This window comes from Phoxinus phoxinus (assembly GCF_949152265.1).
Source record: "Phoxinus phoxinus genome assembly, chromosome: 6".
Taxonomy (NCBI): Eukaryota; Metazoa; Chordata; class Actinopteri; order Cypriniformes; family Leuciscidae; genus Phoxinus; species Phoxinus phoxinus.
Genome location: NC_136881.1, coordinates 20,073,300 through 20,087,777, shown reverse-complemented (window position 1 = coordinate 20,087,777; position 14,478 = coordinate 20,073,300). Strand labels below are relative to the sequence as shown.

Below are 14,478 nucleotides of genomic sequence, written 5' to 3'. Positions count from 1 at the left end.
AAGATCCAACGGTATATTAAATTGTACACATGGGGTACTTTTTATCCACGTGTGCACCAAACCCATCTAACGTGTTTGCTGCCAAAAAGCTCTTTTTTTTTTGTTTCATCTGACCACAGAACCCTATGCCATTTGAAGTTCCAGTCATGTCTGACAACTGAATTTGCAGGAGTTTTTGGATGAGCGAGGAGGATTTTTCTTGAAACTCTCCCAAACAACATGTGGTGATGTAGGGGTTGTTTGATTAAAAAAAAAAAAAAAGGCTTTCTGACCCCAAGACTCAACTAATCTCTGCAATTCTCCATCTGTGATCCTTGAAGACTCTTTGGCCACTCAAACTTTCATCCTCACCATCCATTAAGGCAATATAGACACACGTTCTCTTCCTGGCAGATTCGTAACATCTTTAGTTGATTGGAACTTCTTAATTGATGGTCAAAATGGGGATTTTCAATTCTTTAGCTATTTTCTTACAGCCAATTTCTATTTTGTGATGCTGAACAATCTTTTGATGCACATCAGAACTATATTCTTTGGTTTTACTCATTGTGATGGATGATTAAGGGAATTTGGCCTTTGTGTTTCCTCATATTTAAACTCCTGTGAAACAAGGCTGGACAATTTAATGTTCCTAGTCACCCTGGTGTGCTAATAAAGGTAAATATTAAAAAATTCTAGGGGTAACAATAATTGTGGCCAATGTGTTCTGGAGAAAAACATTTATTTCATAATGTGATTTTCCCCCACTTTTAATTATTTTACTTCAATGAAAGGTTAGATTTTTGGCAATTTTTTGAATGCAAGATCAAAAGGATAAACAATGCAGATCTATTTTTTACAAGCCAGTTGAGATCATATTTACCAGGGGTGACCTTAATTCTGACCATGACTGTATATATATTCAAACGCGCATCCCTATGGACTGAACACGTGATGCGCATGTGCACGCCGTCTGCGTTTTCGAGGTTTGCGCAGAGATAACGGATAATCTTTTGCACCTTTGAACCCATTTCAGGGATTGCGTTTTTGAGACACCAGGCACTGTTTTTGCGGATGGGCGGCCGGAGCACGTTATGGGTTTTTCTGTTAGAACGGTGTCGTGTATCCGTCTTTCTAAGTTAACTCTTTCCCCACCAGCATTTTTTTTTTAAAGTTGCCATGCACCGCCACGGTTTTTGAAGATTTTCGCAAAACTTTAATGGCCCACCGAATATTTTCTTCTATGAATATATGAACAAGCTATATATCAAAATAAAGATCTGAGCCTCTGCTTTTAAACAAAAAATATATTCATTTGTTCTTTTCTTATTGCCACTTGAACATAGGCAGAGGTGGAAAGTCCAGGGGTCAGAAAGTAAAAGTCCTGCCATACGTTTATTCCACCCATGAACTCAGTCAGCTGATTTCACTAATTAGTTCTATCTCCTGGCTGAAAAACTGTGCTAATTAGCAAATCCAGGTGATTGGAACAAAAAACTGAGGAGGACTTTTACTTTCTGAACCTGGACTTTCCACCTCTGAACATAGGTAGGTTTTGTCAAAAAAAAAAGCTGAGAAAACTGCATTTTTATCAAACAAGTGCATTTTCAAGCTAAAATACATTCAGATGTCGTTTCCATTATTAGACAAATTTCTTCGTCCACTTGTGTGACTTCCTGATAAAAGGGTAGTACACAATGTTTTGGTCTAGTTTGTCAACGCCATTCATTTCATGATTGTATTCCACAATACATGCTAGTTTTTGCTTTGCAACTTTTTCTTGACACCTCAACACGTTCCATGTTGTTCTGATGGAATGTTGTAACCATTTTCACTGTTTGTCTCTCCATGCCAAGACCATCATATTTTCGTTGTGACGCATGATTGTTTCCCCAATCCTAAGGTCAGCATTTCTGACATCTCGAATGACCGGCGGTTCACCTCTGTTTTTCCTAATTGTACCACAGACATGGGTTTTCATATCAAGAAGGCGCTCACACAGTCGTACAGAGTTGTAAAAGTTGTCCATAAACAATCTGTAGCCATGATGACCTACTAGGCGATTAAGAAGAGAGACAACCGTGTCTCCCAGGGTAGCGCTTTCCCCACAATACGGCTTCATGTCAAAACAGTAGCCTGTATAAGAATCGCACAAGATGTAGGATTTTACTCCATATTTGATGGGTTTCTAGGGATTGTACACCCTGAAAGCTAGGCGCCCACACCACAGAAGCATCCCCTCATCAATGCAAATGTTTGACTTGGGCTGATGATACAATTCGCGGAAATTTGACACAAGGTGATCCAAGACAAGGCGGATTTTGTACAGCCTGTCAGTACAATTGTCTGGCCTTGTTGTATCATTGAAGTGAAGAAATCTCAATATGATTTCAAACCTGTTGCGAGGCATGACATTGTTGAAGTAGGGGGTGGCTAACATGTTATCTGTACATCAGTACATTTCAAGTTCAGGCTTACTGTATGAATAATACCAGTGAGAAAAAGGAACCCCCATGAAAGTTTTCATTTCTGAAACTGTGACAGGCTTCCATGCATGACATCTAGCATGTTGTGAAGTGTTATCTATAGCCTGAATACACTGATCTGCATACAGGTTGGTCTGATCAACAATGTTCTGAATCAGTATATCAGAAATGAACAACTCAGTAAAGTCTACAGGTTGTTCTGACTCAAGAGCAGCAGCATCACCGATAGGCCCAGGATTCTCAGTGAAGGGAATGTTTTTTGGCTGCCAGTTAATTTCATGCCACTCAGGATCATCAGGTTCAGCATCTTCAGCTGGATGGTTCACAGAGGCTGTGTGTTTGGTCACCAGCAGCACCATGTTGATGTACTTGGCGCATCCGGCCTCTGCCTCTGCCTTGCTGTGTTCTACCTGTAAATAATTATATGAATAATTTGAATTACTTTCAATAAAAATTCATACACACACATATACAGGTGAAACTCGAAAAATTAGAATATCGTGCAAAAGCTCATGTATTTCAGTAATTCAACTTAAAAGGTGAAACTAATATATTATATTGACTCATTACATGCAAAGTGAGATATTTCAAGCCTTTATTTGTTATAATTTTGACGATTATGGCTTACAGCTATGAAAACCTTTTCACAATATTCTAATTTAGAATTTGGGGTTTTCATAAGCTGTAAGTCATAATCATCAAAATTATAACAATTAAAGGCTTGAAATATCTCACTTTGCATGTAATGAGTCAATATAATATATTAGTTTCACCTTTTAAGGTGAATTACCTTTTAAGGTGAATTACTGAAATAAATGAACTTTTGCACCATATTCTAATTTTACGAGTTTCACCTGTAAATACATATTACAATGTGGTAAATGTGCACAAAGACAAAGAGAGAAACAATTTGGGCATTACACGCTCATATTTATGCACACAGCCACACATAAATACATGCACACTCACACACAAACATTATATGTTATATATATTATCCAACATCGTGCATTACATGTGCATAAAGATAGAACACTTTCTCATATATTTTCTTATCTTGTCTTACCTCTACGCGCTCTGACACCTGGGAACGACGAATGAGATCTTGGCCTTGAATGCGTCCACTCACTGTCTAAAGTATCACAGTCTGAACTGTCACTGTCCACTCTTCGACACACAGGTGAACTTTGTCTTCGTCCAGATTGACGGGTGAACATTCTATCTGCTTCACGTCAATGACTAGAACTTTCTGTGACAACATGTGCATCTCTCTCACTGACTACTTCGTCCCGATCAGATTCAGAATGATCAAATAAGGAGTGATCGGACTCCGAGTCCATCAACACCTCCAGTACTTGATCAGCCGTATACCTCTTCATTTGTCTGTCTGATATTTTGACCTACATTCTCGCTACTCCATTCACGTTTAAGCCGATCGCAGTCAGTTTCTTTGATCAAAAAGTTCCGTACTCTTTCAGAACATGCGCACGGGTCTTTCCTTACCGTATACCTAAAACACGGATACCCGGAAAATTCTGTGTTTGGCGGGGAAGCATTTTTTATTAAAACCCAGAAAATTCCGTGTTTGGCAGGGAAAGAGTTAATAACTAATGATCTTCGCAACGGAAGTGAATAAATCAAAGCTAACTTTAGCTAGACAATAACTTTATTCTAGAGCTGCTGTAAAGCCTAAACAATCTGTTACGGTAATTTCTATTATCACTGTAAAGCTGCTTTGAATCAATCCATACTGTTAAAACCGCTTTATAAATGAAGCTGACTTGACTATTTCAATTAAATTTTATTTTATTTGTTCAATGCTAAAAAGCTTAAAGTATGTACATTTTGCCAATAAACCTGATTTACAACAGGGATTGAATCAATTTGATAACTGCATGTGTTAAACAGTTGAACAGTTAAACAGTTGATCAGTCCTCCTGATGTTCTCGTGTATACTTTCCTTATGTGGGCTTCTAGATCACAAGCACCTTTATTTGACACCGACACGTACGTGCCAGCTTTGCAGGTCATGCATTCTGCATCACACGGATCCCGACCGAGACAAAAACACAGGAATTTTCTCTGTAAATCATCAGTGAATTTACATTTAGATTAATTTTTTTGCTGTTCCACAGTGTGCCACTGCTGACAAGCAAGCACGCTCTGTCTCTTGGCTGTTGCCGTGGTGCTGAGGGTAATGATTGAGATGCAGTTTGACCAATGTTTGCGTTACATAAATGACTTACTGACAAAATGGTGGCGTGCGAGAAGTCGGGACCTAAAGCAATGCGAAAACGCACACAATGAAAGCAAAAGCCGAATCCCAGACATTTTGGGCGACCTAGAAATTTTTTATAATTAATTTGGCCAGACGTATTTTTTTAGGTCCAAAAAGAGGACATATCCAAGAAAAAGAGGACGTATGGTCACCCTAGTTGGTCACCCTACACGCGACAACGATATGCTTAAGACCGATACGTTTTTCCTTTGAGTTTTCCACATACATACATTGTCAAAACGATCCCAATTCACGCATATCTGCGAAAACAACAAAAAAACGCTCTATTCTGCTGCCAGGCCATTAGATGGAATGAAACACTATAGACTGAACACATAACACACGTGCATGACATCGTCGTTCTCAGAGATTCGTGTTTTTGTTATTTAGACAGAGACCGTTTTCAAAAACTTGCACTCTGAAACCCGTTTTCAAAAACTTTTGCACTCTGAAACCCGTTTGCAAAACATTGCACTCTGAAACCCGTTTTCAAAAACTTGCATTTTCATGGACCCAAAACGCTGTTGTCGTGTAAACAAACGGCCAAAACGCATTAAAAGTTTTATGTTTTTAGATGAAAACGGTGTTGTGTAAAACAGCCCCTTTAAATTAAATCAGAATGACATGACACTGCAAATATTAACTTAATTGGTAACAACATGTACTGTCACTTTAAATTATTTTTTTTATTAGGTAACTAGATATTTCACTCGATTGCTCTTCCAGTTCGGCAATAACTTGTTGTTATCGCTTCTGGGACAAGTGACAGTGAATGGGCTACTTTTTTAGGAAAAATTTTTTGCCACTCTCCCACGCTGCATTTCAGTGTAAAAAAACATGACCGTGCATATAGGTAATAATCATTAACCAATCTTACCGATGATAAAAAAAAATATTATAAAGTTTTATATTAACAGGATCTGGTCCTCTAATCTGCTTACTTGTGTACTAAATGTATGCACTCTATTTGTGAAGATACAGTACCTACTTTTAGGTGTGTAAAAGAAGAGTATGCAATGAAGTGATGAAGCACAGTCAGTCTCACGCACTTTAGCCATTTTTTATTCATGTTTGTAGTTTTGAACTGAAATATCACACATTCTCATATGGGTCGAAGTATCAAGAAATGTGCAATCTCACTATATAGCAATGTTCCAAATTGTACGGATGGAGCAACATTTTTAATTTCCCTGTAAATTTGAAAGTTGGAATGTACCCCTAGTCCTAACTTTGTGGACTTGGTCTTCATTGAGAATCATATTTCTATGGCTATTTTTTAGATTTGTTCTTATACATTTTAGTAGATAGGACACGTTAAAATATACAGTGGGGAGAACATGCATTTGATACACTGCCGATTTTGCAGGTTTTCCCACTTACAAAGCATGTAGAAGTCTGTAATTTTTATCATAGGTACTCTTCAACTGTGAGTGACGGAATCTACAACAAAGCTAAAACAAAACTCCAGAAATTCACATTGTATGATTTTTAAGTAATTAACTTGAATTTTATTGCATGACATAAGTATTTGATACATCAGAAATGTTGCAAATACTTGGTACAGAAACCTTTGTTTTCAATTACAGAGATAATACGTTTCCTGTAGTTCTTGATCAGGTTTGCACACACTGCAGCAGGGATTTTGGCCCACTCCTCCATACAGACCTTCTCCAGATCTTTCAGGTTTCGGGGCTGTCGCTGGGCAATACGGACTTTCAGCTCCCTCCAAAGATTTTCTATTGGGTTCAGGTCTGGAGACTGGCTAGGCCACTCCAGGACCTTGAGAAGCTTCTTACGGAGCCACTCCTTAGTTGCCCTGGCTGTCTGTTTCGGGTCGTTGTCATGCTGGAAGACCCAGCCACGACCCATCTTCAATGCTCTTACTGAGGGAAGGAGGTTGTTGGCCAAAATCTTGCGATACATGGCCCCATCCATCCTCCCCTAAATACTGTGCACTGCAGTCGTCCTGTCCCTTTTGCAGAAAAGCATCCCCAAAGAATGATGTTTCCACCTCCATGCCTTACGGTTGGGATGGTGTTCTTGGGGTTGTACTCATCCTTCTTCCAAACACGGCGAGTGGAGTTTAGACCCAAAAGCTCTGTTTTTGTCTCATCAGACCACATGACCTTCTCCCATTCCTCCTCTGGATCATCCAGATGGTCATTGGAAAACTTCCGATGGGCCTGGACATAAGCTGGCTTGAGCAGGGGGACCTTGTGTGCGGTGCAGGATTTGAATCCATGACGGCGTAGTGTGTTACTAATGGTTTTCTCACGCCCCACGAGGTGAGATCTTGCATGGTGCCCCAGACCGAGGGAGATTGACCTTCATCTTGAGCTTCTTCCATTTCCTAATAATTGCGCCAACAGTTGTTGCCTTCTCACCAAGCTGCTTGCCTATTGTCCTGTAGCCCATCCCAGCCTTGTGCAGGTCTACAATTTTTTCCCTCATGTCCTTACACAGCTCTGATTGACTGTGTGGACAGATGTCTTTTATACAGGTAACGAGTTCAAACAGGTGCAGTTAATACAGGTAATGAGTGGAGAACAGGAGGGTCTGTACTAACAGGTCTGTGAGAGCCGCAATTCTTAGTGGTTGGTAGGTGATCAAATACTTATGTCATGCAATAAAATGCAAATTAATTATTTTAAAATCATACAATGTGATTTTCTGGATTTTTGTTTTAGATTCCGTCTCTCACGGTTGAAGTGTACCTATGATCAAAATTACAGACCTCTACATGCTTTGTAAGTAGGAAAACCTGCAAAATCGGCAGTGTATCAAATACTTGTTCTCCCCACTGTAAATTGTATTAGAGAACACACAGATGAGATGGATAAAACAAATATTGATTATATTTCTATCAAGTGTTTAGCAAGAACACTACAAAACAATGATTTACGACTACCTCTCACACATTTCCCTTAGATAAAGTATTTGCATTCAATGCATTCAAGTTAATCATGTGCATGCAATTCTAAAAAAAAAAATCTGCACCTGAGGAAAAGCTCAAAGTGTTTCACTAGTGCCCTCAGGTTCTTTTCTGGTATGTGCATCTTCCTCAGGATTTCTGGAAGTTTCACTAAAACAAAAAAGCATAAATAAATAAAATAAATAATTTAACACTTTTGAACATAAAAAAGAAGCTAATATTCACCAAATAGCCGAAGCAGGTGCTGAGAGCCATAGAGGTAAGAGGGAGGTGGAAGCTGGTCGCTCTGAGGGTAGTTATCCGGTGTCAGTCTCCAGCTCAGAACCTAAAGACAATCACATAGAGGTGAGCAAATTTAATGAGCTAATTCTGTAAATGAGATTATAGGCCTACAAGCAGTAGATGCACCAGATCATTTTAAGAACAGGTACTACATCTCTTAACAGTGCAAACATAAACAAAGATTACAACATTAAAATCAATAGCAGAGAAATTCTCAATGCCAATTTTGACACCACAGCAAAATCCAATATTCTACTCAAGAGATGTCAACTATCTTGGGATTTTGCAGTGCTACTGTTTTTGTTGCTTTTAGTGGGGATTCTGATGACTCCCCTCCGTTAAATACATGCATCAAACGTCTGAACCTGTGGTTCGATTTGAGGGAGCATGATTACCATTGCAAAATTTTAATGAGTATAATAAAATGATACATAGTTGTGATGCAATACTTGCCCACCACAAGCCATTTATCACTCACTTTATTAACCCTCTGGGGACGGCAAACGTGCCGGCGCGTTTTGCTCGTTTTTTTTTTTTACATACAGTTGGTACTCAACCAGAATAATACTTTTACCGCCGCCGTTCCCGTGGCGGTAAAATTGCGGGTGTGTATTTGCTGCCTTTGACCGCTAAGAGGCGCTCCAATCGCAGACTTTGAAAAGTGTCAGTTTATTCTCTCTATTGCGTAATCTGCCGCCGCGCCGCGGCTCATTGAGAGTGATTGAAATGTGGTAACAGATAAATTCAAGTGAAACATGTAGTTAAACGAATTCATAATCACAATACTGAAATTAAATTTAATACATTTAATAAATAATGAAAACATTTCAACACAAAACATTGCAATAGAAAAATAGTTGGCAAGAACGCATTTCGTCAATAGTTCATGTTTAGATAATGCCAGATTGTTGACAAACACACTGCTCAAACATGTTACTCTACAAAACCAGTTGAAACAAATGGATTGAACACTTCAACTGAATTTGTGTGTGAAAAACCTTTAAATAGCCTACAATACATAAAACTACAATATTTATAATTTAATAGGGCCTACATTTGGACACATCGAGAGATTTATCCTTAAAAGTATTTTTCCTTTGCCTGCTCATCAGGCTTACTTACTCTCCATATGAAAGACGGAACATTTAACACCTCCTGAACCCCCAACCCCCCCACAGGCTATCTGGGCTTGATTATTTAGGCTACATGTAGTAATATTTCTGTTATAAAAGTATTACTAATCATTTAATTATTTCAATAATTGAAGAAATAAAACGCTACCTCGGTTTGGGCCAGCTTTTTCCAAGCAAAACTAAATACAATCTTAAACACGTTTTGTTGTCATGAACAAAATGTTCAACTCAATGTTAAAGTCCACGGGGATCTTTGGATCCTACAACCAGGGTGCATGCGATTTGTGAATTATTAGGCTATTATTATTTTGTTTATATAAATCTCGAACCACAGTGCGTCGTGGTGCTACTGCTAAACCAAATAACATTTATAGAATAATGATGAACTTAAATGAAACAATATCGCAATATTTCGACAAATAAATTATCTGAACTGTTTTTACAATTTAATTCAGGGCGATTTAGCCTAGACTACATTTAATTATAGCGAGATTTTCACCTTTGTCCGTTCCTCATTGGGAAGCGCTCAAATGATAGCTAAACATGTTTGAGTAGATCCTCTGCACCTCTCGGTTTCATACGGATTACCTAATCAGATAACATTTATTAAATATTTGGACATTTAAAGGCTTTAGACATAGCCGATTTCTTATCGTGACTGAGCGGAGGCAAGTGGCTTTCGGTTCATTTTTGTGACGCGCAGTTCCCGGAGACAGAGACGACAGATAAACTTTTGTCGTTAGCCTAATATGAATACAAGTTTAATGTTTTGAACGATGTAGGCTACACTACTCTTATCTGTATGACAAAAAAATTAAGGAGTAGCCTATTAGGGCCAAAGTTATTTTAGCTGTTATGAGAAAAATAAATCCAATGAACACGCGCTGCGTTTGTCGAACACTAATTCAACATGCCAGAATAAAACCCGACTTTAGAACAATGGATAGCGCCACTCGGCGTGGTGTGCAAAAATACTTAATTATAAACTTCAAATGAAATGAAAATGAAAATGGTTCTGATTTTATTGTTTGTCGTTTAAACGTGCCTGTTGCATATCTTTATTTTATATATTTTAAATGGTCTATTGGTGAAGTAATTTATAGCATTGATTACTGTGGAGGGAGGGGGGATTAAAATAATTCAGCAGAAGTAGGGATGTTTAGACCAGAAGGAAATCCCCGTCCCCCTGGCAAATCGCACCTTGCTTAAAACCATGTTTTTACAAACTCTTTATAGGCTAGGAACCAAAAAAAAAAGGCTATCCTATTAAGAAAAAAAAATGTTTTGTTTGTTTGTTGTTTGTCTACATTAATAATAGGCTATGACATGCACTAATAGGCTAATATAAAATGTACAATAGTCCTTGTTTGCTCGGGATTTGAACCCGTGTCATCCAAATGATCGATACGTAAGTTCTCCCACTCGGCCATGAATTTACTCACTGGGAAATGGCCGGTTTCTCCAGTGTTCTCCAGAGAAGCGCTCTTCATTTGTCTCATTCCTCAATAGAATCGTAGAAAAATAATCAGCTTCATTGCACCTAATTTATTTTTGTTTGTGATTTTTGTTATTATTATTATTATTTTATCACGCTGCTCCCAACAGGCAATAGGCTTATGTCGCCCACCGACGTCTAGGCGTAGGCTACAATATGAAATAAAGGCTATATTGTTCTCGTCTCTATTTTTAAATTACAATTCTATTTTTCTGTCCTAAAAAAAATTTCTATAGTATTTCATCCTTACTGTTAATTGACATTAACCCTGCTTACATTTCAAAATACGGCAATAGCTGCTGTTTTTCACAATGTCCATCTGCGCCACCTGGCGGTCATTTTGCGAATGACTATGAAATGCGACTGGATTATTTTTACCGCGGTAGTTTTGCGGTGGTGGCTGGCGCGGCGGTAATAGGCATTCTGGTTGACTACCTACTGTAGCAGCAAAAATAGACTTAAAATACTTTTTACTTTTTTAAACGTCATTTTTGGTCATACAGACTTAAGAAATAAGAAAAAATAAGCTGTTAAATGTCTATTTTTTTATGTCCACACTTACAATCTAAATAAAACATTGTATTTTGTAAAATACAGAAAATAAACAGGGTGTGCTTTCTGCCTCTCTGTCTACGTGAACTTTTTTTCTAGTGCACATCTGTAAACATAAACAAAACTCAGCGAATATTATTCAGCCAGGCATGAGCAATATATCTATATAATCATTTAAGTGTGTACTTTTGAATTATCTAATTCAAAACTAAAATAAATATTCTCTGTTTATGTAATCTATATAAAAAGAGCGAGTTCTCATTTCAGCTCATTGTCTTTTAATGTGACCATGCCCACGGAGAGTGCGCGCTATTCAAACACAAATGATCTGAGCCAATACATGCAAACATGCAAAACCGGCCACATCAGCTCGATAAAACACATCAAGTTTAATCAGATGAATTTACTGTGTCATCTTGCGAGGATGTGAGGAATAATCCTGGGAAATTTACCTCAGAAGTGCTGGTTTCACTTCGAGGAGCAATGGATCCAGTTGGGGATTAGTAGTAAGTTTTTTATTCTTATATGCTTTGTTCTAATCGCGATATGGAATAGTGTCTGTAAACCGCAAAAAGACTGTTTAAATATGAATCGCGTTTCTGTGTGTGATGAATGAACGGCATATATGCGCGCTATTGCTACTAGTTGTGACTAGTTTTGGATAGACTATAAAGTTTTTACTGTAAAATAGACATCAAATAAGCTTTTTTTAGCCAGTTTCTGCTCATATGTTAAATATTTTTATGTTTTGTCAAAAATAAATTCATAAACTATAGATGTTATAGTGTTTGTTCCAATGTAACATTAGGCTATATCAAACTAATGAATCCTTAACTTTGAAATATGTATGATACTTAAAAAAAAAAGAAAGATTACACTTGAAATATTGTTAAAATTGTAATTGTTGTTGATTTACATGTGAACACTTTTTAATAAAATAGCAAAAAAAATATTTACAAGGTAGATGTAAAATAATCTTTATAGGTCAATATAAGCCTTCTCATTAAATTATTTATCATTGTTTTTTATTAGTGATACATTTGGGCAGAGGATGTATTCCATAACTTTCTGAAAATACAGTATGAGAATTAAATGCACAATTACTAGAAATGTTTACCTTGGATATTATACAATTTGCATGTATAAAAAAAATTGTGAAAAAAAGAGAAAAGTTTCCAAATCTAACTTTGAACCAATTCTGTAGAATGGCTCATATAGGCCATTTGAACAGGATTTGTTTCCAGGTATGACTATGTACTAAAAATGTGCATTTGACTTAAATTTATATTTGGATTATATATATATATATTTATTTATTTTGTCCTCACATTCTTTCGTGTGTGACACACCTGAATGAAAGGCTCATTATGCAAGCTCATTATGTGGGCCATTGTCTTCTCAGGTGTGAACCACTTACTATACATCATGGTGTTGGATCGTCCACGCCCATTGTGCATATTGCCTTCCCAAACAAAAAGTGTTTTACAAAATGTAAATCAATGTATTGTGTTATGTGAATGATTAGGCAGGATGATTTTCAGATCATTTTGAAGGAAAAACTCTAGGCGACAACATATATTACTCAACAGTATTGTGAACACATATTTACTATGTGTTTTGTGACATTATTTCAGACACTTAAATTTTTTGTTTTTTGCATAACCATGCATGAACATTATTCTCTCAAAAATACAAACATGTACATGCATGTTGCTCACATATTATGGTAGCCCTGTTTGTGATAAATAGAGTGTAATTACACCTTTGCCATTAATATGTTTATAAGCAACTTAAAAAAGTACAAATGTCAGGGCATGTCAGAACATCTTAAGGACCCCAAAAACACCTTGGTCCCCAGAAAGGCCCCCAAATTGAGAAAGATTATGAGCCCCCACATTCAGTCTATGGTTGTAGTGAAATCAAGAGAAAAAAAAAAGGTTATGACAAAGGCTTTTGACTCTCTGCTTTGCTATCTTTCCAGAGCTTGCTTAATATTTGCACTTTAAGACAGTGACATTTAAATTTATATGTATTTTCAAATATTTGTTCCATTTAATTTAAAACTTGTGTATTATTTACACTATCAATTCAGTTTATTAAATGTTCATGGTAATCAAAAAATGACTTGTGCTACTTTAAAGCCTAAGTTGGTGTTTAATACCAAGTGAAAAAAAACATTAATCTTGTTTGGCCACTTGTGATCAGATCACCAAAAACACATCCAATGCCAAGTGAAGTCTTTAAATACCCCTTTAAGACAGGAACTGCACCACCATAAATAAACAATAATACAAAAACTAATTCAGGATTACATTTTTATTAAAGATGAATTGTATTTGTTTTATCAAGTAATTTATTCATTTATTTTCCTATTATTACATGTATTTTCCTATATGTATTTAAAAAAATTGTTCTCCCTATGGAGATTTCCACGATCTCGACACCTCGGTGTGGAGACACTGAGGTGTCGAGATCGTGGAAAAAAACGGTTTCTATTTTATGTGTTTAATCCCCAAACTTCTACTATAGGAATGTTATGGGTATTAACCCTCTGAGGTCTAAGATGTTTTTGGGGTCCTTGAGATGTTCTGACATGCCCTGTCATTTGTGCTTTTTTCAGTTGCTTATAAACATATTAATGGCAAAGGTGTAATTACACTCTATCACTCTATGCGAGTAACATGCATGTACATGTTTGTATTTTTGAGAGAATAATGTTTATGCATGGTTATTCAAAAACAAAAAATTAAAGTGTCTGAAATAACGTCACAAAACACATAGTAAATGTGTTCACAATACTTTTGAGTAATGGATGTTATCGCCTAGAGTTTTTCCTTCAAAATTATCTGAAAATCATCCTGCCTAATCATTCACATAAAACAATACATTGATTTAAATTTTGTAAAACACTTTTTTTTTGGAAAGGCAATATGCACAGGGGCGTGGATGATCCAACACCATCATGAATAGTAAGTGGTTCACACCTGAGAAGACAATATATATATTAGGGGTGTGCAAAGCAGCCGATATTTGTATCTGTATTTGTATTTTTGAGGGGGGAAAAGTATTTGTATTTGTATTCGAGTAAAATTCAAAATAGGCGTAAAAATCGTAATCGTAATTTTTCTTCTAATTTATGTTATAGTGTAAGTATTCTTTAATTATATCCATTATAATAATTATGGATATGCAATATTGGTTGATGTTTTTCCATAAATCCAGCAATGAAACAAGGAACGTCATTGAAAAGAAAATAACATAACACAGCCATTACCTCATCCATGGTTAAACCAACAACTAATAAAATACCATTGTGAACATTATGAAGCCTACAGCTTACA

General features: G+C 36.7%; 1 protein-coding gene across 9 annotated transcripts in view; it reads right to left on the bottom strand.

Moving 5' to 3' along the window:
- The window catches only part of LOC307000411 (MSL complex subunit 3-like), a 240,426-nt gene that overhangs the window by 10,301 nt on the left and 215,647 nt on the right, over positions 1 to 14,478 (bottom strand). For 7 of the 9 annotated variants that reach the window (XM_079615983.1, XM_079615982.1, XM_079615984.1 and 4 more), the window contains 2 exons: positions 7,901 to 8,000; positions 7,741 to 7,825 (listed from right to left, as the gene is read on the bottom strand). In XM_079615983.1, the coding sequence (XP_079472109.1) occupies positions 7,741 to 7,825; positions 7,901 to 8,000 (185 nt within the window). Of the gene's footprint in view, positions 1 to 2,742; positions 2,876 to 7,740; positions 7,826 to 7,900; positions 8,001 to 14,478 lie in introns of those variants that run through there. The other 2 variants (XM_079615985.1, XM_079615986.1) reach the window with 1 other exon arrangement.